The sequence below is a fragment of the Scophthalmus maximus genome, chromosome 4 (assembly GCF_022379125.1).
Source record: "Scophthalmus maximus strain ysfricsl-2021 chromosome 4, ASM2237912v1, whole genome shotgun sequence".
In the NCBI taxonomy this organism is placed as follows: domain Eukaryota; kingdom Metazoa; phylum Chordata; class Actinopteri; order Pleuronectiformes; family Scophthalmidae; genus Scophthalmus; species Scophthalmus maximus.
The window spans coordinates 13,226,346-13,252,172 of NC_061518.1; the positions used below are offsets into that span (position 1 = coordinate 13,226,346).

Here is a 25,827-nt window from a genome sequence, read left to right on the forward strand (position 1 = left end):
ATGAATATTATTATATGTAAATGAAGGGTTTTCCACCCATGGTCACACCCATATGATTGAATACATTTAATATTTGAAACACTTTGTTCAGAAAGACTATTTTCAGTACTTACTGAAACAATTTTAAGTTGTTTTAAGAATGATAGTACATTCAAATTGACCTAATTCATTATCTTTTTTCAAATTATGTTTTCAATGACATTTCATAAATCACGAACCCAAAATTCACAATCATCCAATTTCATCCAAAGAGGACACCAAGGAGAGGAATCAATTAAGAGTTATCCAAGTTTATTATTATTTTTAAAACTAATATAAATCCCACAGAATATGATCCTGGTGCCTTTGAGTCAATGTATGCATGGATACCTGCTTTAAGTACTGCATTTCAACACTCCGTTCAAAATATCTTCTTTTTTTCATCTTTTTTTCATATTCTTCAGAGTGGAAATACATGGCCTCAGCGCACTGTCATATTCTCTACTATTCTCCTACCTTTTTCTCTCTTGTGCAAGTCTATGCAAGTGAGTTAGTCAACAGTATTAGTGTTTTTCTTTCCACAGCAGCCAAAATGGACACTGCTGCTCGACTACAGAGAGACAAAAGGGCGGGTGGATAAAATGGTTTCGAAGTGCGAGAACAAACAGTAAATATTAATCCCACATTGAGCTGTGTATTTCCCTCTGAACACACACTGGAAATCAAAGTCCACACCACTGCCAGTATAAAATTGAGAATATGACCCCAGGTTGCAGGCTCATGCGAAATTTCTTACACACACATGCAGACCTGAGATCATCTTACAGAAACCAAGTAAACTGTAACAGGCTTGTCCGCAGGAGAGAGAGAGAGAGAGAGAGAGACCCCAACAAAATGAAGAAAAGATTCACAGCAGATACCCCCCAAAATAAAATGGTTCACTTGAGAAAGAACAGTCAAGAGAGGGACGCGACATTCTTTTCCTTGTTCTCTGAAATACGTGAGATGGTGGTGGCAACTGTGTTTGAGTCCAATGAAGGAGGGAGGTGTAATTGTAGCAAAGCATGTGCATATTCTGGGAGTGAGGTGAACATTGGAGTTTATTTCCACTCTAGAAATACTGGATGTGCACTAATACAGCAGCTGATCTGTTAACATATTTCCCTAGTTAGGAATGTCTTGATTTACTTAAAAAACATCTCTCACTAACAATCCACATCTTCTAAACATAAACTAATCAATACAATGATTGGTAAAAATGAATCCTGCAATGTTTGTTATTTTTTTAAAAACTCAAGGTTGACATTCTATTCTAGTAAAGCGAGGCATTAAGTTTACAGAAATGCGTCTTTACTAGAGCAGCTATCCTCACCTGCAAATTGTTAGGCCGTGTTAAGCCCGTGTTATATGTGCAAAGAAATGCATTGCAAGGAAACATGCAGAGAAACCAAAAAATGACACTTGAGGAAACAATCAAAAGCTACATAAAAGCTTTATAAATACAATAAAATCTTAAACCCTTAATGGAGAATTCTAGCTGTAGTAATATGTGGTAGCTGGCACTCTAGGCTCAATGCGTTAATGTCAGATGTTCTGTTTTTATCTTCTCATTGTGGAGCTGCACAGGTAATTCATGCCATCTTTGGTTGACTGCAGTACTGAAGAGAAAATGAATATGATCTCAAAATAAACTTTCGACAAAAGGGTTGTTAGGGGAAGAAAACAGCATCAACTCTCAGCAGACAACTGCGCCTCAATGTCCACTCTGCAGATGGGGCACTTCTTATTGGTGAGGAGCCACTGATCCACACACAGCTGATGGAAGAGGTGCATACATGGTAGGCGCCTGGAGGGGAAACACAAAGGGAGAGAGAGAGAGGAGGGAAGGAAAAGAAATTAGGTCTTGGAAACTATTTTTTTAATCAAATACAAAACTTTTCTCTCTTCTTTAAAAAAAAGAAGAAAAGGCCTACATGCATGTTGCGCCCTCACTTTTACTTTCAGCAGGACATAGGATGGTCCAGTTCGTTTCCTGGTCTACATGCTGCTATTGCTGCTCTTTTTCTGCCTTTATAATGTAAATATCCCTGTTATTTGCTTAAATGAGAGTCTATATTTTTATTGTCACCAAATCCAATAAAAAGACCAAAACCAACAATGGCAAGTGCAAAATACCCCATGACTTAAAATGGTACCCAAGAAAAAATAATAAATTTAGATCAACATTTATTACAGTGTCAATTTCTGTTGGACCAAATCAAAAGATGAGTGTCCAAGCCGATTTAGGAAACAACTGAGACTTTATGCTTGTGGTTATTTTTTATTAAGAACAAACAGGCTTGGTGATTGATTGCTGCAAGACACGGGATCGGGTAAACAGAGAGTGTTTGTGTGTTTGCTCTGGTCTTTTCATGGGAAATGCCAACAGTAAAATGTGGCCACCTCAACCTTTAAAAAACACAGCTTTTTTTTCTTCTTTTATAATGAAGCATCATGAAGATATAAATATGGGGTTTTTTTTCGGGATATGACCAGAACTATTTAATTCATGTACATACTCATAATCATTAAAATCTGCATAGGTTATGACTGTAAATATTTAGCAAAAGCCTTTTGCAAAACATGACACTCAACTCCACCTGTTATTCCAACAGAGGGCATACAATCCTGTTTCAAAATCTGAGCGAGTGCCAAAAAGCAATTCCTTGAGGCCCGTAATTTTAGGGCACTCTGGGGTTTTTCTGTTGATTAATATACCTTCGGGTTTTTAAAAAGGAAACCTCCAGAGATGGTGGGGAAATGGAAGAGCTACACCTGCCACCCCACATGTCTGTGTTTAAAGGCTCACCGACACACTCCCCTGAAAGCGTAATTGAACACACTCAAAAAATTGTGAGCGACAAATGGAGCAAACACCCAGGAGGGGAGCCATTTACCTGACGTCCTCCCCCTCCTCTAGTATCGACAGACAGATGGTGCACTTTTCTTCCGTGTCTTCATCTGCCCCCTCGTCCTCGTCTTGCTTACCATGCAGCTTTCTCTGTTTGAGGGAAACGTTAGGACACGTGACTATTGATATACAGCATTGATCAGATTCATGACATATGGTTAATGATCATATAAAACCACTCTGTTAAAAACATTAAACTGCTCAAATAAACACTATAGTAACATTTTAAAATCTTAATATTGCTTATGAAGAGGCAACTACACTAAGAAAGAACATTTCGACAAAAACGTTAAATTCCTTTGGGGACAGAGAGAATGGTCATTTTGCCCTGAAAACTGTCTCTACGCTAAACAAATCAAAGTTATTCAAATCAAAAGTTATTAGCCGAATTCCCTGGCCCCCAAGACAAACTAAAACTAACATCTACTGTACACGTGAGCAGAGACATGTTTCCAAATTGACTTGTTGGTTATTTCTCACCGATTCTGGGGTTGCGTGCATATTTTTCCCAATAGATGCCCAAGCTTCAGGGGTTAACTCTTGGTCAATGTCTCTCTCCAACACCTTCTGTATTGGGTGGCAGGGTGTTAGATTGCTTGTTTAGATACATTTGGAAAACCTCTAAGGAAACTTTTCCCCCAACAATGTCTTCACAGCTGCAACCTCTGGTAAAAGACACTACAGAAGTTTCTAAGTGTTGGCAAAACATCAGATGTTTGAAATGAGCACAAAAGACCACTGCGCACTCTGTCCCAGAATGAACTGTAACAGTCAAGCACCACTACATACAGTGTCTGTGAAATCCATTCAACTCTACACACAGTGCATAGCCACACACACTCTCTCACAGGTCCTCACCTTTTTGTACTTGTGTGGGTACGTGCACCTCTCTATGGTTCCCTGAGAGGCTCCTCGGTTCACAGTCCCCAGTCTTTCCTCTAAATGCAGCAGGTCCTGGTGGAAGTAGTTTAAACAAACCGCTATGAGCCTGACGGACACATGCAAAATGGTTTTGCTCTGCACACATTTCTCTTGTTCATTGTGAATAAGCAGCCTGGTCAATCGGCTTCTGTGTGGGCGCTTGTTTTCACCAACTTAAGCTTATGCTCGCGACCAACTGAAACAGTTAGCCTTGTTTTTTGTTTTTTTTAAAACATCAATGATCCTGTTACATGTCTTCATCACTGGCTCTTGCCAAAGATCGTTGCATGCAGGTGTCAATATACTGGAAAAATCAATCAAACAGCAAAATGTGTTATTAATTCTCGTCTGTCCGGCACAGAACAGACCAGCAACGTTAACCTACATTCACTGGGCAGACACATTCATCCAAAGCCTATTTCATTGTTCTCACACACGTTGGTCGTTGTTTGAGGTTCGGTGTGTTGCTCTAAGACACTCTGAAACATGGACCAGTGCTTTGGGATCAAACCAGCAACCTTGTGATTAATGGCTGACCTTCTTTGAAAACTCATACACGACTTCCGTGAGTTATAACTGGAGGCTAAAAGGCTAGTCAGTAAAATTCTTGTTTTTGTGAAGATGTTTAGCATTTTCCTTCAATAAACTTCCACAAAAGCTCTTCATGTATTTTTTATTGCTTATTGCCTTCTCCCTTATTCTCTCTTCCATGTGACAGCTGTGTTCATACAAGTCCAGTGTGTGTTCTCAATATAACAAAACCTGGTGATGCAGTAATAGTGACTTTGGACTTACTATTTGTTTTCTGGCTAAACAACAACAACAAAAAAACAGTCCTCACCTCATAGGTTCTTCCGAAGCCAGTCATTCTAGATGAGATGTACCGAATGTGCGGGTAGGTCACGTCAGATATGCCAGTGTGCTTTGGGGGAGAGAACAATACAACACTTTACATTAAACCCTGGGAAAATATATATACTTAGTCCTTTTCTGAGCCACAAGACTACCAAACAATTTTACCGCTCACTTTCTGCAGGCCTTGTTTCTTTTAACAGGGTTCTAAGTTTTAGGTGACTGTTCAAAATAATGTATTATATTAGTAGTAGTGAGTACTTTCACTTTTAACTATGCCATATTATTGTATTTGGGTAAATAGCAGAGCCTGGAATGAACATGTACATTTTCCCAGGGGGCAACAATCAGTTTAGCTTTATCCTATAACAAAGGATAAAGAACATCTTTGTAAGGTGTAAGTAGGTGCTGGTGGTAGTAGAAGAAGAAATTCTAGGGGCTTCACACATGGGACAAGTAATGATGAAGGTCACATATGTATAATTAAAACTACTCTGCTGACTTCATCAAAATTCTCTTGCATATCCTTTGGTTCCACTTCTCAACCACCCAATTCTGAGCATGCGCATCGGGATCAACTGTTGATAAGCCCAAAACACTTTGGGAAACTTTAAACTGTGCCCTGTGAACTTGCTTTGACGCTTTGCAGGAGAAGTGACTGCAGAAGACAACTAATGTTTTGTCGTTTGACTGTGACAGTGGGCAAAAAACTGTCACAAAACTGTTGACTACATTTGCACAGGATCTGACTCGAGGCTTCTGGATTTGTTGAGTGTGCATTTGAAATGCCTGATGAGCCACTATTAATTGCTGATGCATTATTCATCCGGTTCACCAAACCATCCTTGAAATAACTGATGTTATAAATAAGAAGCCAGCACCATTAATCTCAGCCAGACTTCATATAAAAGTGATTGTTTCTCATTTATGCTAATGTATGCATGTGTGCTTCTCACCATGAAGGAAATGGGGAAGTGGTGCAGTCTGGGGGGAGGGTGGTAGTGGGGCAAGTGGGAGTGCAGGTGGCCTGAAGGGTATGGTGCCATAGTTACTCCTGCCTCAATGCCAAGCTCCCTGTTGACAAATGCATAAACAGACATTATTCATCTCTACCAGACCTGAAAATAGAGTTAGCATTTGTAGTATTTGTATATCTGATACTGACCACGCTGTTCTCTGCTCTGGCTGGCGAGGGTGGGAAGACATAGTTTGTGGCACATGGATGTGGTGTCCATGGCCGTAGTTGGGGTGCATTCTATGTGGGTGAGGAGGCGGACGCTCATGTGCTCGTCTGCAAGGAAATTTAAATATAAGTTTGACAAGGAGGTGGTTCATCTGGAAATGATCTTTTACACACGTGACCACTCAGATTACTCACGTGGGGTGCTGCATCATCCTGCGCCTCTGGACCTCCATCCTCTGCAGCATCTCGTGTTGATGGAGCCTCTGCACGGAGGATCCCAGTGCCGGCATATGGTGTGGCAGGGCCTGGTGGTCTGCAGGCAGGTGCTGGGCCAGTGGAGCACTTGAACTAGAGAGGTGGTGGGTAGACAGTGGAGGGGGAGGGGCAGGGGGCACAGCATGGCCTGAAGGGTGCGATGGCAGTGGCGGGTGAAAGGTGACCGTGTGGGGAATGACATAATCGCCCTGTGGAGACGGCTGAGGCGTGAGCTGGGGGTTCCCATGGGAGTGAGGACAGGCAGAGGAGGGCTGATGGTGCAGTGAGCGTGCTAGAGAACCATCTGGGTTCGAGGAAAGAGAAAAGAAAAAAATAAATAAGCAAAACATTTTTTAACACTGCTGATATTCTCTATTTTTGTAATCTTAAACAAATCCCCGGGCAAGTTCAAATCCAACATAGTCAATTCTGTCAATAATTTATGACTTTTCCAGCCTGTCTGTAGCATTCAGCCCCAAGTCAAACTAAATAATGGGTAATGAATATATACTTACATTTTTTTAAAGTAATGAGTACTTGTGGCATTGACTCAAAATAAACCACAATGCCCAGGCTCGTTGTATTCAAATATATCTCACTGCTTCTGTCATGTGTGAAATTTCTTTCTCCTACAATTTAAGCTTAATATCAGACTACACAGGAAATACTTGTTAAAAGGATCTATCAGATTTTGGTATCGGTAAGTTTGTGCGATTTGTTAACAATAAACTAAATATAGAATGTCACTTCATTTATCCATTCAAGGACAGACAGTCATTGTCATTTCTGACATTATGCAAGAGACAAAATGTGTGACAGAGTTCTGCATTTATATTTTATATTAGCAGACAAACTTTTTCACTCATCATGTTACAGATAAGTCATTTTTAGAAGTGTGTTTGCTGCTGGCACAAACCTTCTGCTATTAATATAAAAAGGTTTCTGGCAAAAACCCAACAAATAATTTGCATTGACTAATGTGAGTCATCTATTTAATAAATGTTCATCAGCATCCGCAGCAACTAACTCTCTTACTACATACCCATGAGAAAGCCCCGTCACAGCGCTCCACTCTCCACACTGAGCCTTTCTGAGTAGAATGAGCATTTAACTACTTCTGCCTGGTACAGTTCCCACAGCTCTTGGCACATTAAGCATCAGCCTCTGTTAATCACTATTAGCATTAGGATTTAGGGGTGCAGATGTCTGCCAATTTTCCCAAGTACTATGGCACCAGTAATGAGTGATTTAAAAAAAAAAAAAGAATTTCCCCCAATGGCAGCAGCAGACGCCCGGAGTTATGATTCGAAAAATTCAGAGAGATAAAACCAGTGGTGAATGTCTGGTGTTTCCTGAACTGCATAAAAGTGATGTACTCACAGGATGGGTGGATGTAATGTCTGCAGGGCTGGGGTTGTGTTTGTGGCTGCGGCTGAGCCACCATGGAGGAGCTGAACGAGTCCACCACGGTGGGCTGGCTGGACCCAGGGGTGGCCTGAGAAACGAAAGCAGGAGGCCGTGAGGTGGAGCCTGGACAGCAGGGGTCAAAGGCCGAGGTGCTGCCATGGAAACTCGCCCCGGTATTTGCACCACTGCGAACACTGCTGTTGCTCAGGTCCACTGGCAGAGTTTGCTGTGGGAGAAAGGCAGAGAGGTGAGACACAGAAGAGGGACAACGTTCCCCTGTGGAATGCTACATTAATCTGCATGTTTTCCTTCAAGGAACACTTTCCCAGGCCTCATATGTACAATGAAATCGACTTAAATATCTTGATACCGATGCTGAAACAATACCAAGAGCCTGTTCTCAAAAACTGCAATTTTATTTTAATCTAATGTGACTTAGTAGAAACTAGAAAATACACACAAAGTATTTTATTTTTTTCATACGTGTGTTTTTTTTATAATTAATGAGTACATTTATAAGAATAGTCGAAAACAAATCATAGTGTTATCACCGCCGTTATTTACCCCCTACTCGATTCGATTTCATTCATAGTTAACTTTACAAGCCCAATATAACTTATTAAACAAAATTTAATATGACTTGTTACACCTCACTGGTGGAGGTCTATGCTCTGCTGAGTCTATTTTGAATTAATAGAAATAATCATGACAAAAACAAATAATAAACTACAATGTAACTACAGTATACTGGTGTTGAATACAGCATAGGCATACCTGGTCATGGTAGATGGCTGTGTTGCCGCTGCTACTACTACTGTTGCTGCTGCCGATTCCAGCACAGGGTGCGGACAGAGCACTGGGCCTCTCCACAGGGCAGCCGGGCTCTTGAAAGGGCAGGGTCCCCGGGGGCTGCGGTGCTGGGTGATGGACATGGTGGAGGAAGTGGTGAGCATTGCTGTGGCTGTGCTGCAAGCTGCTGGTCTGTTGAGAGGACGACGCCTGCAAGCAGCTTGAATGGGAGTGGCTCAGTGACAGGTGCCCGGGAGAGGGGCCTCCACACGGGGAGTGCTGCTGACAGCAGGACGGGAGTCTGGGCATGGCGGTGCCAGGATTTTCTCCTGCTGTGCCTGACAAACCTGGTCTGCTGTCATCTGTAAGAGTAAGAAATAAGATTAGGAAAACCACATAAGACAGTACGTTAGTGTTTTTTTAGGGGCAGTAAGAGAAGAGAATTACAGAGGCCTTTTCACAGTTACATGTATAAACATTTTAAGTAATATCAGCACCTCAAAGGAAGTAATATCAGACCCAAGCTGCCTCTGAGCATAAGAGTTGAAATGAAATGTCCTACAGCGGCTGGTTTCAACAAGCCGTGTCCAGTCTTACCCTCTGTGGCTATACGAGAAGAGCCACTTGGCCTCTGTGTGTGCATACTTTCAGGTATTGACCCTGGGCAGCTAGTAGAAGGGCCTGGGGCATCATTGAGCTCTGAGGTAGAGGCATGATGGGAAGATGATGATGAGGACGACCTGACTGTTTGAGGGTGAACGCTGCTAGAGGTCGTTGGCACAACTGAGAGATCTGGGGGGGAACAAAACACAAGACTTGGTCAAAACCTAGAAAGAAGCTGGACCGTGTATGTTCAAAGCAGCGAAATTGAGATTGTGTAGTTGAAAACGATGGAACCATAACATGCTAAATAACATTAATGATGTCATTGCATCATCTTGACATTATGCCTAATGTCGGTTTCAGCCCTTTATCTGTTTGCACATTAGCTCAGTCAGATATTACACAAACTTTGTACAAGGGAAATGTCATGGTGAGATCCATTTAAGCCTGGTTCAACTGATTTGGACATTTGCATTCAAGGCTCATTCGAGTAATGTCAGAATGAATGTCTACCAGTCCAGGTTTGCAGTGCATTTGTGAAAGCAGCTTTTGTCTGTCACATAGTTCACAGTCTCCGTCTGGGAAACAAACTGCTGCTTCGCTTCTCTGCCACTCAATAATGAGAGTAGACACAGGGAGAGGTGTGACTCTTGCTCTAAGGGCAGCAAGTCTATTCTTTATAGTAGCTATGGTTTGTCAAAAAAGTCACTAAAATTCATCCATTCAGGGACGTTAGCGCTGGGCCGACAGATCACCAGAGTCATTGCATTGAAAAGAAAAGGAATAAAAGAGCTCACAAAACAACCGTTAGCTTTCCCATCTCAAGTTACTGCCAAAAAATAAAAACAAAATCAACAACAACATTTTATAATTTGTTTTCAAACATATTTTACATATAACATATTATGACAACATGTAGATGCACCAGGTGTCAACTTGTAGATTAATATTCATCATTTAAAAAAAATGTCCATCTAATATCCATCATGACACTGTCTGGAAAACAATAATCCTCCTGTGGACTGACGCATGTGTGCACTTGTCTGCAGGCGCTCAGCAGCCGTGGAGGAGGGCAGGCTTTATTAGCATTCCAGTGTGTGAACTCCCCTCTGCTTTTCTATGTTCACAATTTAATTTCCCCACTTTCTCCTTAGAAATGCAAATAATCGAATGTTCTACGCTCTACAATTTTGCTCTCCATTATGCGAATGGGCTGATAAAGAAACTGACATTGGACTTGTGTCACATAAATAACTAAGGTCACAAAGCCGCCTGCTTTTATAGAAAATAAATTACTTGTGCGTTGCCATGGGAAATGTAAATAAATATGGTACTGCTCGAGGATAATGGGGTTAATGTTAATGGTAAATATCCAACAATACACTTTTCATTCTCATAACTGAGTGGGTAATCGATGTTCATTAGAGTCCCTACAAAAAAGCATAATAACTTTTAGATATCATGATCTGAAATGTTATTTTTAAAAAGGAACGTCATTACCATCTGTAAAACAGAATTTTTGTGATGACTCTGACTATGGCAGCGTTTTACTGAATTATTCAAACATAACACATTATTCATAAATAGTTAGGGTAGATCCTCATAGGAGCCATGTCTGCATTTTTTTTTTTTTAAAGAGAGATTTGGTTAGTGGCTTAACTTTGAGCTCTACAACTTCCGTATAATTAACTCCAGGGTAAAAAGTGATACTAGTCACTAAGTCGTAAGTCACATCTTCTTGCCTTGACACCAATGTCTGGACTTTGATTGTATAAATCAAGACCGATAATGATCCTGTAGTCAGACATGGTTAAAATGTGCTTGAATGGAGGACTTCTCTCGGTTCATTCTTACCATCTTCATCGACAGTGAGATCCACCACCTCCCCAGCATTCTGACGCAGTGGTTGGATAACAGTGGAGAGTCTGTGACGTCCACGTGGCTCCTGCAGGCGATTCTGAGAGCAACTATTAGCCCAAATCCTGCCAAGACCCCCCACCGAGCGTGACCTGTAGATATACAGACATTAAAAAAAACAATCCATTACACCAAACCAGCAGGAATAACTTAATAGCTCGTTGCAGCATTTGCTTTGCCAGGGCCAGACTATCTATCCTTTCCAGGACAGCATCTGCTTTGACAAGTCTGTTGGTGCAAAAGAATGTGCAGAAGAAACAGTGGACAATTCTGATAAGAGCATTTCAAACTGCTGCAACTACCTATAGAGAATAGTCAATTTTATTGCAGTCTGTAATGACAGTTGTGTGCCAGGCAATTACTTGATTTTACATTTATTTATGTTTACCTTTGTATCACAACTAATCATGTATCCACTTCCATTTAAACCTGACTTGTCTTTCCACATGTTTTCCTTTTTAACCCACGTCAAGCCCGAATGCTCTGCACATCTCTCGCCCTGCCTTCTTTTTTTCTTTTTTCTTCCTTTTAATTTTCTCTCTCAAGGGCTTCTGTGGCTCTGACCCTTGCTCTGAGACTGGAGTGAGAGGCCGGGGAATAGTTGTATTTCCCCACAGGGCCGTAAAGCCAGGTGATCAGAGGGAGGAGGGATGAGCCTGGGGGACGACAGATAAGAGACTGCATGGGAGTGCCGTAAACCGGGATACCATGGAGCTTTGTGGCTGGGGGATTTCACTGCAACTCCCTGGGAGATTTTTAAAAAATACTAAGGAGCAAAGGGAAAAGGTTGTACAGCTGAGTGCCAACAGCACAGCCTTGTTAACCACAGCCTTGTTTGTGTCGAGGTAAATTATGGATCAGCTCACTGATTCGTATTGATTAAAACTTAGACACAAGATATTATCAAGTAATTTAATAAATCCTTACTGGAGTCATGTGTTTTATTTTTTCTCTCTGTAGCCGTGTGAATTTCACGCAGACCAAAATCAGACTGGCAAAGCGGATCAGAAAAATAAAACTGTATTGGTGTCAATCCACTGTAAATGTAACATTATTTGTCTTTGTGTCTGCCTTGTGACAGATTAGCAACCTGCAAGAGCGTTAACCTGAGTCGACCTGAATGACAACTGCAACAGGCTCCACGACTGTGAAGAACATATGGAAAATTAATTCTGTCAATATTTCTGTTTTTTTTCCTACCATTATGTCATTAGCTTATAACTTGACTCTAGTTTAAATTTTGGATGTTTGTGAATGGTATTGGGTTTTTAAGTGTATTTAAGTATTTCAATAACTCCAGTGACTGGAACAATTAACAAAAAATGGTTGATATCTTGCCACAAATCAAATGTGTGTGCAGGAGCTGACAATGACTGAGAGTTTATACTGAAAGTGTAAATAATAGCATGTAATCTTATGGTTTTATGGTAATTCACAAATAGCAAAACTTTACTTTTTATAACTGCATACATATATAAACACACAGACTTGTGAATATTCACAACACACACAGAAAGGAGGGTGGTGTGTGGGGCATGGTGGTTGTACTAGGTCTAATTGGCCAGGCTCCTCAGCTCTGGGTTGATCCCTGGGAGCAGGATAACCCACAAGGGATGACCATCTAATTAAGTAGACCTGGGATTATTTTGTAAATATCTGTTTACCGACATGACCCCCTGAGTCTGGGGGGGTAGCAAAAAGGAAAACAGTACATTGTAAACATGAAAACTATGGGAATGGGTGTCTTGGCAAAGCTGAGGTTGTGCCAAGCCAATGTGCTGTGGGTCTCACACCCCAGGGAGGGAGCAGGGCTGAGCACTGTGGTGGTAATATAGACTCAATTACTGGGACTGATGCTACCGACAGCAAAGGCCGGGAGTTTAAGGGCAGGAGATCATACAGGGGAGGTATAGCACTGTGTGAGAGAGGTAAACAATTTGAGACATCAATCGTTTGACCCTGTGGTACTTGATAGGTATTCACTGCTGCTGACCAGGAGCACACAACCAGTCTGGCTGTTTTGGAGATGCTCCGACCAAAACACTAAATCCAGCATGCTGTGTATCGAGGCAGACTGGTCAGTGTGACTGTCAACAGGACTTAAAATGGGTGTATGAGGGTCAAAACTGGACATGGAGCACAGGCAGAGGATGGCGGAATCAGGTTTTCTGTTACATCATGTTGATGGCCAGGTCCATATGTATCATTTACCTGGGGGGGAGATGGGGACTATGTGAAGAAGGTGTGCAGTACGATGCCCCAAGCAATGTTCTGTTGGGAAACATTGTTTTCTGGCATTCATGGAGGTTACTTTGGCATGTACCACCTACCTAGACATAGTTGCAGACTATGTAGGGCTACACCCCTTCATGGCAAAAGCCTTCCCAGATGGCAGTGGCCTCTTTTAGCAGGAGGATGCAGAATTCGATTGAGCATCTGTGGTATGTGCCGGGTAAAGGTCTGTTCCCTGGAGGCCCTCAAAACGTACAGGACTTAAAGGATCTGATGCTAACGTCTTGAAGTCTGGCACAACAAGACACTTTCAGAGCTCTTATGGATTAGATACTTCAAAGGGTCAGTTTTGGCAGCATGACAGGGACCTACACAAGACTAGGCAGGTGGTTTTAGTGTTGTGGCAGATCGGTGCATTAAGTTTCAAGTTTCAGCAGCGATAATGATACAAAGAGAGTGAGAGGTCAGTCATAGCAGTCATATGTTTTGTTCAAAGTTATATTTGGGCAAAGTAGACTTTTAGCCATCTCAAACACAGGTATAACGTTACCATGTTATACATTACAGGAGCTGATGACAGCCTGTGCCATAGTCAAAAGATCCAGCAGCTGTGTTTGTCCTGGGCTGAACTGCAGAATCAGGGCAGAGGCTGATCATGGCCTTTTTTAAATTGATCCATATCAGCTACACAATCCTTGTTTATTGTAACTCACTGCGCTCTGGGTAAAGCAACTGCCAAACACACCCCACAGTGCACACTGTTAAAGCGCTGGAATGTTCTCCTAATGCGCTGCTTTACAAGTGAGCAAAGTGCAGTGGCATGAACAAATAAATAACAGGCAGCAGTCCAAATTAAAAAGATCAACACTGACAGCATGTCACCGAGCAATTTGAGAAGAGCAAGGTTAAAGTCATGGTTTTGCCCCGATTTCAATAACAACATTTGCACACAAAACGGCAGCTGTTGGTTGAAAACCAACCGTTTAACTGTCTCATATTTGTAGGAATACAGCTGGGAATGAAGAGAGGATGTCCAAATCCTCTCCATGCCTTTGTGCCTGAACTTTCTCTGACCACCACTCATCTGTTTACAGACATTATAATAAATACTATTAGACTCTATACAAAATACTAATCATTAAAAGAGAAGCTTATTTGTTTACCTAAATGTCAAGGGATTTTTATTTAATCAAAGTCGACCTATCTGTGCACAGTGAAGCTAGTTTATACAGGAGAATGTAAATACCACACTCAACAGGGTGTTTGCACATAGTCAAAACTGAATGAATGGGATCAGAGGCAACATACCAACCAACTGACCAGTAGATGAAAAAGATCCTTACAACTACCATAAAAACTGTAAGGGCCATGATACAATATTTAGGTGTGTTTGTGTGCACATGCATTGTGCCAATGTTGACATAAACTACAGTACACATTCACCAATCAGACCCCTGACAGTGTAAACAAAGATTTCATTGCTCGTTCTGTTGGCCTTTGATTCTCCGCCCTCCTGCTCCACTGCTGCCCATCCCCCCTTTACTGAGGCTCATCTCTACATTCTCTGGCGAGCCAGGACATCTTTGGAAGTCAGGAAAACAGGCAGATTTTCTATGGCATTCCAAGCTGGGTGTAATCATTTTCGGGAACTATTTTCAGCTATTGCCGATACATTAATATAAAGTGGGCAAAGAGGGGAAGATATTGTTGGAGGTGGGCTTCAAAAAATGGGAGACAGAAAAAGGTGAAAACAGACGCAGGTTTGTGAAACTGTGTAATCGCCTACATGAAGAATTAGGGGAGCACTTAGACAGGAAGTCATGTTACGAAAATGAGGAAATAAGATTCTCGTTGTTGTGAGGAAAATGGAGTTGGTTGCGGTAATGGTGGTTGGAAGTGTCTTCTGTGAATGTTTTGTTTTTACACTGTAGATATTTAGCAGTTACTCTTATAAATAAAGTGTTATGTTCAAATTCATCATCCAGAGGAAAAAAAACCTGATCAACTCCCTTATACAACCAGTTCCTTTAAAAATGATTTATAACAGTTACAGATGGGAGCCATGTTGCATTAAATAGATGAGATGGTTTGTGAAATGTACCCATTTAACAACATGAGGTGGTAGTGTATAAGCTACTCACGTGGTGAGGCAGATTAATTAACATTAGCTATGTACTGATGTTGGTCAGTGAGCAGTTTATAAAGAATTCTCCTCTTAAACCATCTCCGTATAAATCAAAATACTACATAATTTGCAGTAAATGGTCTACACAGCATGCAAAAACACTTGTTTTTTTTGCATGCTACTATGGTTATTAAACAAAAAATTGTAATAACGTAATGTATGTCACTTCCTGTGATACTTCTTTAAGGTCACAGTTGAAACCTGCATTTACTCTTTTTCCTACTTTTGTAACAATGGATGCACCTATGTGCAAAGACCATCACAGTCAATGGCCATACTGTGGTTAAGGTTTAAAAGTTCAACTTGGCCTTTACATAGACTTCAAATCTATGACAGAGTAGCCATGTGGCCAAAACTATATAGGGATGATTGCAATGGCAGAACACCACACTCTACCATCAAGGTCTTTCCCTGAAAATAAAAGGTGTAAGTGCAAGAAGAATGAAATAACAGCAGTGAAAAAGGCAAGACATGACGAACAACATTAAACTCTTCAATATAGAGACAGTCATCCCAGTGCAGACAAAAATTAAAATGTGCATGCAAACCCTGTGACCTCTGTTGCAGCATCATCCACTTCTCCATTGTTTGCTCCAAACACCCATCGGGTTGCCGGAATATTGCTACATACACTGCTTCCTTTTGCTGCACTCATGAGTGCAATCTTAAGTGTGATAGGTTCTCGAGCAGACTGAACCCATATCATCAACTCATACTCCGGCATTCCACTCACAGAACACATCAGACATATGCTTAGTTGTAGGTAGAGTGATATGTGTCTATCATTCTCTGCTATAGAGAGGGCACTATAGTCTAATATCCAAGTATACTTATAGCACCCCAATAAAAGAAGACATTAGATGCAAAACATTTCAACTTGCTGTTTTATATTTGTAAAGAGACATAACACTACCCCAGTAAACAACCCCATAAATAGCACAACCAATACAGAGGAGGGAAAGGGGTTTCTTATTGTTCTAAAGAAAGGAGAACACCACAACATGACTGGTCATGAAAAGTATCCTGATGAGAAGCTTGTCCTCAGCCCCAGGGCTCCCACAGACTTGACTACTCAAAAGTGAAAAAGGTTCGGAACATTTCTGACAAGCAATAACTTTTCTGTAACTTTTCCATCTTTTCAAAGTTTGATTTATAGCTCTGTAAATTAACTCATCTGTCATCAATCTACAGTACTGTTCACTTTTAGTCCTGCTGGAACACAACGCGTATGAAAAACCAGGGAAGCCAGTGTTGACATTTTCCCACCGGGTAATAAACTTGTGACAAAACAGATGTTACCAATTACACCCGACAATTTACAAGAAAAGACACGCGTCAGCTCGATATCGGCAGAGCGCTTGAACGTTTGATTTTGCTCACGCTTGCTCACTCTTGTTGTGCACTTGAAGGTGTGTGTGTGTGTGTGTGTGTGTTTTAAGAAGTGGTCCAACCCAATGCTGCCACCGGCATCACACAAAGTTTGTCTTGTCAATGTTATCAGGTTCTTTTCTTGCATCCAACGTTTTTTGCTTTTCGCTTGGACACCCAGATCCGTATTTCCCGAGGTTTAGTCTTACCATCACACATACAGTAATTTCAAAGCTTCATGAAAGAGCTGAGGTGCCTACCTGAAACCATCTCCGACAGTGACTATCTCCACCTCACTGTCTGTGGAGGTGACGTTGATCTCCTCGCTTGCCGGGACAGCAGGGGCTGGAGCTGGAGTTGCCTCAATCACCACCACATCCTCATCTAAAGCACCTGAACACACCAGAGGAAGTTAGTGTATTTCTGAACAGAACAACATACTTGTAATCAAAAGTTTAAACTTGTTTGCTTTGCAATTTTGGCCCATATTAATTTTATTTTGACACTTTGCTTTGTCAGGAATGTCAACATTAAAGTTGGGTGAATAGTTTGATGATTACAGACACGTTAATATGTCGGTTTTGTGGGTTAGGGACAACAAAATAATAAAATGTGCATCCTTCATCTGCAGCATGACAACAGCCCATACATAAAGCTTGAGTCACAAAGAACTATGAGTCGTGCTACAGTTGGTATGGCCCCCACAGAGCCCTGATCCTAAAACCTGGGATTACATGAAGAGACAGAAGTCACCAAAATAGCCTAACTCCACACAAGTACTGTGGCAAGGTTTCCAACAACCTACCTGCAAAGTACCTTAAAAAATATGCACAAGCGAATGGAGAATTTGTGCTGTTTTAAGTACAAAGGCCATTATTTCTGAAAGATTCTCCACTTATTTTTAGCGTCTGAACCTTCTGCACAGTACTGTATCAGTATTAAACAGCCCAACAACAAACACCCTTGTGTATTTTTCATCTCTTCAGGTCCTGCATAATGCCATCCACGTCATAAACAAGTGACCTGGGTAATCACAGGCAGAGCTCGAACAAGTTAGTCATAGCAAACTAATTTGAGACAAATGCATCATTCTACTCAGCTTTCTTCATGGAGACTGTGCGGGTGCCATGGGAGAGCAACGAGGGCGATGCCTCCCAGAATATATCTAAACACACAACTTAATCTACAGGTTTATTTTAGGGTTAAGCCCAGGCATTTATCCAACATTAGTCCTCACCAGTGAGTAATAACCTTACAGCATACAGTCACAGACAATGAAGATTTATTCGTACTTACAGTCTCATGCCTGTTTCTGATCATTGTCACATTTTCTCAGCATTAGTGAGAGTTGTTGACTCATGCATCTGGTTCATGACGCAAAGTTATAAATTCTCTCCCACATTCTCCGAGGCCTTCCATGTAAAACTCATGCCAAACCTTTATGGTATATTGTAAAATCTATCATTGTCAAACTACATTCTAAACATACATGTCAACCAATAAGATGTGACACAATTAAAAAATGATGGCTAACGTAATTGTGACTGTGAGCAGTGAACCATAATACATTAAATCAATATTTACTATGATTTCACTTCATCTAGAATTGAACAATCTAATGCAATGCAGTCTGTCAAAGCTAGTTAGAGGCTTTAAGATAATTGGTACAAGATCTTGTTAAGAAACTTCTACAGTACTTGCATGATGTAGTAACAACATTTGTTTTTTAGTCATGTCATGTCATTTTGCGATTCATGTTTTACGCTTCCCTAGTGCAGACTGTGTTTCTGTGCACATCCCTAAACGACTCATGCTAGTAAAGTCCGTAAATCCCCTCTGTGATTTCTATTCCAATGTCTCCTGAGAACTGCTGCTTAGCACCCTCTGCAAGTCTAGCTGCTTTGCCCTGAAGTGAAGCCTTCACGTGGTTACACAAACAACAACACTTTTCAAGTTGGTAAAGAATCGTAACCAATATGTGTTGTGTTGGGTTAGATAAACCACACCTACAGCTATTCCCCCTAACACGACTAGACGAGACAAACTCAGACAAATATGTTCAAAGCCAAATGTAAATGCAACTATGGTGGCGACTTGATTAATTTGGAGTAAGAAGATTTCCATTTGTATAAAAAAAAAATCCAGGTGCGACCTTCTTTCAAATATATTGTTAATGCACATTTAAATATCCTGTTGAGCATAGGTAGCACCTGTTTCCTGGCTATATCACCTACTTCTACTCTAGAGTAGGTGTATGATGAAGGCTGGTTTCATCACTTGCTCCCTTGCTTTCCCCTGCAGTAAACAACTTCCCTGTTTTCCCTGGGAGACTGGCTGTTTCTATGCAAAGCCTACCACTCAACAGCGTCTGAGTTTTCTCCCACTTGCCTCCCACCATAGAGGCATAACAACTAACTTTCCATTCTCCCTCAGGGCGACAGCAGCAGAAATATTGCTAAGGATAAATGGCTAGATGAGGAAAACAGTGAAACGCAGTAAAGGTGGAGCTTTTCACCGGATATACCGACTCCTGTTGCAAATGCTGAAACATTTCAGATCAGGCCGAAGAAGGTGCCCTTCATAGACACAGCGGGCTGTGCTACTACGATGAAAACAAGAGCAGAAAGCGATGGTTTTAGATTTAGGAGCTACATAAAACTGTTGTTCCAACATGTACAGAGGGCAGCAGTTTCCATTACAGCCTGCCAGGTGTGGGGTCCTGGGAAGCGCAGGGGAGTAGATGTTCCTTTATCAGTGGTGCAGGAGCCGTTGCAAAAACATACCGAAAACGAGGGCAAGGGCCATTCGTGAGGATATTTTCACTAATGGGTCCTCTGTTTATATAGGTGGGAATCTTTGGAAATGTCATGATTTGATTTAAATTCTGATTGTTATTGTCATCGCCATTCAATGACTCATTCAATATTCCCAGCTGGAAAAATTAGACCTCACATATCGGACTGAGCTATGGCTCACTTTATCATGATGATGCACTGTCTATCCCAATTAGATTCAATATAATGAATTAAGAAGAGTGACCAGTATCTGTGTAATGCTGTATGCCTGATATCTAAAATGGAATCCCTTTAGTTTTGGTACTTATTGGTGTTTTATTTATGGTTTCTGCCATCCCCTATTTCCTGAGGCTCATAGAGATGATAGAGATAAGGCAAATTATGACAGACAGAACATTGCTCTTGTCAACAATGTTATCGAGAGATTATGTCTGAAATATTTTTAGCTGTATATGTATATACCTCAACCAAACGACAGCTTTCTTCTGCGGATCTCAATAAATATCATGATGAATATATTAACTATAAAATAGATCTGTAAAGTACATTTTAACGACCCACACGAAACATGAATGTTCAAATTAAAGTGAAGATTCTGCATTACGGTATTGAGTATTATCGCGATCAAGCTGAAGTGTAACTGCATTACGTAAACCTTCCTGTTGGTTTATAATGGTTTGAACCATATGATATCGCTTAAACATACCTCATCCCATAAAACAACATATGTTCAATACAATACAGAGATTACAATCTAACAAAGACACAACCATACCAGGGTCAGGGTCTGTAATTACCTGTGGCTACAGTAGCACTGTTGGCCTGGCTGCTGGTGCTGCTGACATCTACATACAGCTCATCTTCTGCTTCAGTAGAAGAGGGGGAAGACGAGTCACTACTCAGCTCCTCGCTGGAACTACTGGTGCTATGGAGAAGAGCGTACTTCCTCCGTGCAATCACTTCACGTTTCTTCCTCTGCAGTAATAGTCTCTCCTTTTGCTTCTGAGTCCGCTGACCCCCTCCAGGAGTTGTTTTCATAAAGCGTTTCCTATGCAGAGGCCGTCGGCTGCTCAGACATGGCCGCTTCAGCAGCACTGGCTCAGCCTCAGACCGCACCCACTTATGAGAGCGATTCCCCCGAGTTCGACCCAGAACAGGGCGCAAGACATGTCCAGTGGCCCCACCTGTTGTCAGGGCAGGAGCCTTGTGTTGGCCCCCTGTCGCTCCAGCTTCCCCTTCATCCTCTGAGCTGAGTGTGTCTGAGTCCCCGAATCGCAGGCTAGAGGAAGGGGAGGAAGCACAGTCACTAAAAGATGACTCGTGATTGTGTTCATCCTCACTGGGGTGCTGTAAAAGTTCTACCCTCGGACGCTGAGAGGCTAGTGGGCTTTCACTGATGTGGCCCTCCTTCAGTGAGCAGTCTGATGGTCCTGCCTGTTGGCCTTTTCTTTTTCTGCGGCCAGGGAGGCTGCGTTCCGAGTCTCTGTGTGTTCCTGTGTCCCTCAGGGGCCGATGCCTGGACTCACACAGGGTTTCAAATTCACTACCTGCTTTTCCGATCACCTCCATATTGTTAGGGAAGCTCTTGGCCGCCTCCATTGGCTCAGGGTTAACCAATGGCTCCTTCAGATGCTCCTGTGTGCTGGGGGCCTCAGATGGCACCTCACTCTTCATGGTGGCAGGTCTATTCTCACAAGGGACAAAGAACAGATCATTATGTCAGTGACAGAAATAAGAACGATAGAGGAATATCACGACGAAATTTCACGTTAAAAATATAAAGCAAAAGAGTGTTCGCATCTAAGAATGAGCCTGAAAAGTAGGTCAGCAATGGTCCATTCAAATATCATTGATAAATTTAGGCAGCTTGTCAATAACAATAGAATAAATAAAAATCTGATTTGTTTGATCAGAAGACAGAGCTGGTTCGCTGCTTCAGGGTGCTGTAAATATATGACTAAATATTAATATCAAAGTCATGGACTACAGCCATCCGATTATTACAAACAAAATTGGACGACCAAGTTAAATTACTAAACATAATGATACCTATCTCTTGTTGTAACATTTACAAGGGAATCTTAAAAGTTGCAAGGGAATTGAATCAAAATATAAAAGCATGTGTAAAAGCTTGGAAAGATAATGCATGGAGTATAGAAGAATGGAAAAACGTCAGTTAATCGATGATTACATTAAAAACAAGTCTACAAAAAATGCGTCATCTATCTTTATTTTTCCCATGATGGAGATAATGTGATCATCATAGCTCTCATTATGCTTTCTGCACTGAATTCATCAACATAAACTCTTTAGAATTGCATTTACAATTTCTTCCAAACATTTTACTGCACAATCTACAGCACAACTGACCTAAAAAAATATCAATATGCCGGTAACAATTATTGCATGAAATGTGGGGCAATAGTGCAAAAACATCCACAAACCGTCTTTCTGTTTGTTAATACAGAACAAAGGCTGCTCATTAAACACTGAAAATAAATACGCACAGTTTGAGTCAAAAGTATAGGCTGAGTCAAAACTGGTGTGTTTATTCCAGCCAATGTATGAATCAGCCTGAATAAAAAAATATACACTATTAAAATCTCATTCTCATGTTTATGCCATGACACTGGGACAGTTCAGTGTTTGTGTGCAAGTCCCAAGAGAAAGAGACTCTTTTAATCATGTTCCAGTGGGGACTATTTTCACAGCAGGGTAAGGTCTCCCAGAGCAACACCACATTCCAGCATAAACTTCACAATTAATCAAAAAAAAGAAGTTTGAGTCGATGTTATGACTTCATGGGTATCTTCAGAGGGCACATGGCTGATTATTCCCTCTGCAAGCCAACAGTGGTGTTAGCATTGACAAGGTTACAATTCTGGGGAAATGGGATTTCCAAATTGGCAAGGAAGACAAAAGTCACTGTGCCCTCAGCTGTCAATAAAACTGAAATCTTTTAATGCCGTGATTAAATGTGGTATATTACTAATCACTGCTTTTATGAAAGTGAACTCCTCAGTTACACCAATACCCTGCTGTTAAGTAGACAGCTTTCTTGCAATGTATCACATATCCAACAAATAACTAATATGTTGATATCATTGTTCTCATGGTATCAAGACACAGTATTGTTGTACATTAGGAAGCAAGAAATTAGTGAAATATGATAGGTTCGCTTTTAACATGTGGCATCCCCGCATGCAGAGGATCTGTAATCATGATCTCTGATGTCCTATCAAGTTTTATATGGCTAACACCAATCCCTTTAAGGATTCTCAAAAATATGTACCCCACTACTGATCCAAGATATCGCTTTGGACATCCCAAATATATATCTTAGCCAAGAAACACTCAGTACTCTTGTAGCTGCAAGACGTAAATATGATTCAAAAACATTCAAATGAGAAATATTAAATTTGATGGCTCCAAGTTGGAGTTATCAAAATTGTTGTTGACATCTCTATTGTAGATACCACTGTGTCATTTATAACACAGGGTGTCACATATTTGCTGCTATTTTCAGTGCACGTCAGCAACAGAAAGGAAAACGACAGGCTCATGCACTATATGCAATTGGTGATACACATGCATGGCAAGATGCAGACCACACTTCTTGATATGACATAATCACAAAAGAAAATCATGGTACTATTACTTCCGCAAGTGATTTAGGAACATATTGTACCGGGCCCTTTCTATGTTGCCATCTGGAAGTACAAGTGATGCAACACAGAGGAATGAAAATAAAACCACTGCTTTGCTAGTCACATCCAAATTGTTTGCTGAGACTACGAAATCAAGAAACAGCAAGACGCTTTGATACATTTGAATGTCCCACTTTCCAATACTGCTTAGAAATAATATTTCTGAGAAGGTAAAGGGTGTCAAAGTCCCAGTGTAATTTTATCTGCATCAAAATAAAAACGTCTTATGAACAAAGCCCACGCGCAAAGATATGTTAATAAGAAATGTTTAAGCCATTTTGTTCTTTTGTGGGGGGGCTCAGGTGTTTTAAAATTCTAGACTCATACAGAATTTTTTAAGATACAGGACACAGACGTGTTCCCTCCCCATCTCTGTTTCAGCAAAAATACAGCCATAACATTTGCGGTCATGTCTAAAGCATGTTAACTGTATCGGACAGCATTACAATGGACAGGTGCTCTTGATGGTCGTGTGTGTGTTACAATGCATTTCGTTTTCTAACCGTTATGGGAGGGGAAACACAAAGCATTGCATTCTTCAATCACATGGTAGTTCATAATAATGTGCAAATGTTCACTTCCCCCGAAGCTTTAACTCTTGGGTAAACTGCGCTGATGTCATTGAGGGTGCCAGGGGGGGTGCTTTTCTAAAGAATTTAGTGAAACTGTGAATTCAGTGACAGCGCTATTATAATAGCACGTCATAATGGTCATTCTGCCTTTATATACAAGTCAGTGATGAGTGAGAGTCCTTCAGATGCCACAGAGAAAGCTGCGCAATGACATGCATGAATTCAGGGGCCTCAGAGGACAACCCTGGAGGAAAGACAGATCCCCATGCATCAAGGCTGAATAACACAGATGTATCCGTAAAGATGGGAGACAGATCATTCTTCTGCGCCCAACAGAACCCGGCGAAAAAACAACCTGTAGAAGGAAATGATATGGTGTAATAGAAATGGGATGAGGCAATTCAAGATGTACGACTGAGCCAGTGCTGCTGACGATGCCCACTGTGCCGGCTGCCTGTGAACCGACCACCAGCACCTCTGGTCGTTCACACAAACACAGGGCAACATGTCCATCTTGACAGCATCGAGCCTGGAACTGCATAGTGTTCTGCAACGTTTAACAATTACAATCAGCACAGCAGCTGTCTGTCTGTCTGTCAGTCAGTCTGTCTGTCTGACTGTCTGTCTCCCACAAACGCTGCTGATGTGACTGAGGTCAGATCGACTCGTGTTAACGAAGAACAATAAAGAACGAATATCAAATATAATCAATTCACGTTACGATTGTTATTCGACAACGAATCAAGAGCAACCAAAGTGGACGGCTAGTCAACTAGCCTGACACATACCCCAGACAGAAGACAACAAAGACAGCACGTACCTGGCTCTAAGTCCTTTTTTTTTTCAAATTGTGTCACCGTCCTTATTCACACATGTGAGGAAAAATCCTGTGGGGGAACAATGACAAACGTTGAAAACGATCCGAGTGTTAACCCTGACTGCTACTACACAGGCCTGCACACAAAATCGCAGTCCGAGGACGTCGGTGGCAGGGAGTGTGAAACTGACAACACAGTCCCGAGCTGCGCCGAGGGGCGAGATCGACGGCAGCGGGGCCTGGGCAGCTACGAGCTAAGCTAACGGAGCGGCTAGCTCCACTTCACTCATCGAATACCCGATTACACTCAGCCATTTTGACTCGCACGGTAATCCTGCCCAGTCCTAAGAGCCATCGCGACTTCACCGCTATCTAGGATTTTGACAAGGGAGAAATGTCTCACTGTTAGCCCTCGACGAAGTTCCCATTCCTGCCTTCCGAGGTATCCGCTGTTGTTTACCCAGCAGCTCGTCTTCTTGCTGGCTACGGCTCACGGCCACGGCGCAGCCGTTGCACTATGCGCCGCACGGGGGCGCCACATTGCTTCCAGAGACCAGCTGCTTTGCGACACTTTGCGACAGCTTGACTTCGTCCCTTTCAAAGAGAAAGCACAAGTATATTTTCTTCGCTACTCTGTGATAGTTTCTCCTCGTCCTGCTCCTCGAAACTAAAAGTGTAATCATAGGTTTGCTGTCCTCCTATGTGCTGCTCATTATATAAGTTGCTGCATCATTGTTTTGCTTGCGTCACCTCGTTATCCCCGATTCTGCAAAAGTGGAGCCCCAGATAAACAAATATTTGGATGAATTTTAAATTATATAAAATGTTTATGAACAAAGTATACCACAAATATGATATGATCATGTTCAAATGCCAGTGGTGGAAGGAGAGCTAAATTATTGGGTAAATATACTTTAAGTATCAAAAGATATTAAAATGTCAGCTGTTACTAAAATATGATTCAATCTAACATTAGATTTAGATTAATACTCATGTATTAATGTTTACGAAGTTTAAATTGGCACTTATTTAAACTGCTTTACATACAGTAATGTAGTGCGTAGTAGTTCCCAGTGTGGGAAATACTGTAGACACAGGAAATCACAATTTAATTTTTCAAGCTACTACAAAAGAGTGATTCAACTTGACACTGCTTTTGGAGTCACAAAATAAACATGTTGGAAAACAGTTTTTATGTATTATCATGTTTTGAGTAAAATCTTGATCCAACTTAATTTCTGTCAGTAACTATTGATAGATAAATATATAGTGAAGTAAAAAGTACACTATAGACC

General features: G+C 41.3%; 1 protein-coding gene across 3 annotated transcripts; it reads right to left on the reverse strand.

Moving 5' to 3' along the window:
- Positions 1 to 274: 274 nt before the first annotated feature.
- On the reverse strand, positions 275 to 25,107 carry rnf111 (ring finger protein 111). 3 transcript variants are annotated; one of them, XM_047331413.1, is made up of 16 exons: positions 24,936 to 25,107; positions 24,536 to 24,602; positions 20,234 to 21,120; positions 16,902 to 17,034; positions 10,794 to 10,948; positions 8,934 to 9,128; positions 8,322 to 8,698; positions 7,521 to 7,773; positions 6,081 to 6,444; positions 5,868 to 5,993; positions 5,659 to 5,776; positions 4,692 to 4,772; positions 3,788 to 3,883; positions 3,410 to 3,496; positions 2,916 to 3,019; positions 275 to 1,825 (listed from the first exon to the last, which is right to left on the reverse strand). In XM_047331413.1, the coding sequence occupies exons 3-16, from the start codon at positions 21,108 to 21,110 to the stop codon at positions 1,708 to 1,710; spliced, it is 3,084 nt and encodes a 1,027-aa protein (XP_047187369.1). In that variant the 5' UTR covers positions 21,111 to 21,120; positions 24,536 to 24,602; positions 24,936 to 25,107; the 3' UTR covers positions 275 to 1,707. The 3 variants fall into 3 exon arrangements, with proteins under 3 accessions (XP_047187369.1, XP_035483442.2, XP_047187370.1); XM_035627549.2 differs by lacking the exon at positions 24,536 to 24,602 and having other exon boundaries at positions 24,936 to 25,105; XM_047331414.1 differs by lacking the exon at positions 3,410 to 3,496 and having other exon boundaries at positions 24,936 to 25,105.
- Positions 25,108 to 25,827: the final 720 nt, after the last annotated feature.

What these genes read in the sequence shown, in the direction of transcription:
- rnf111 (XM_047331413.1), bottom strand. Translation starts at nt 21,110, where the DNA reads ATGAAGAGTGAGGTGCCATCTGAGGCCCCCAGCACACAGGAGCATCTG. An exon ending in ACATTACATCCACCCATCCT is followed by an intron (nt 6,445 to 7,520) that starts GTGAGTACATCA and finishes CCTCGAACCCAG; the next exon opens with ATGGTTCTCTAGCACGCTCA. An exon ending in ACCCACACAAGTACAAAAAG is followed by an intron (nt 3,497 to 3,787) that starts GTGAGGACCTGT and finishes CACCCAATACAG; the next exon opens with AAGGTGTTGGAGAGAGACAT.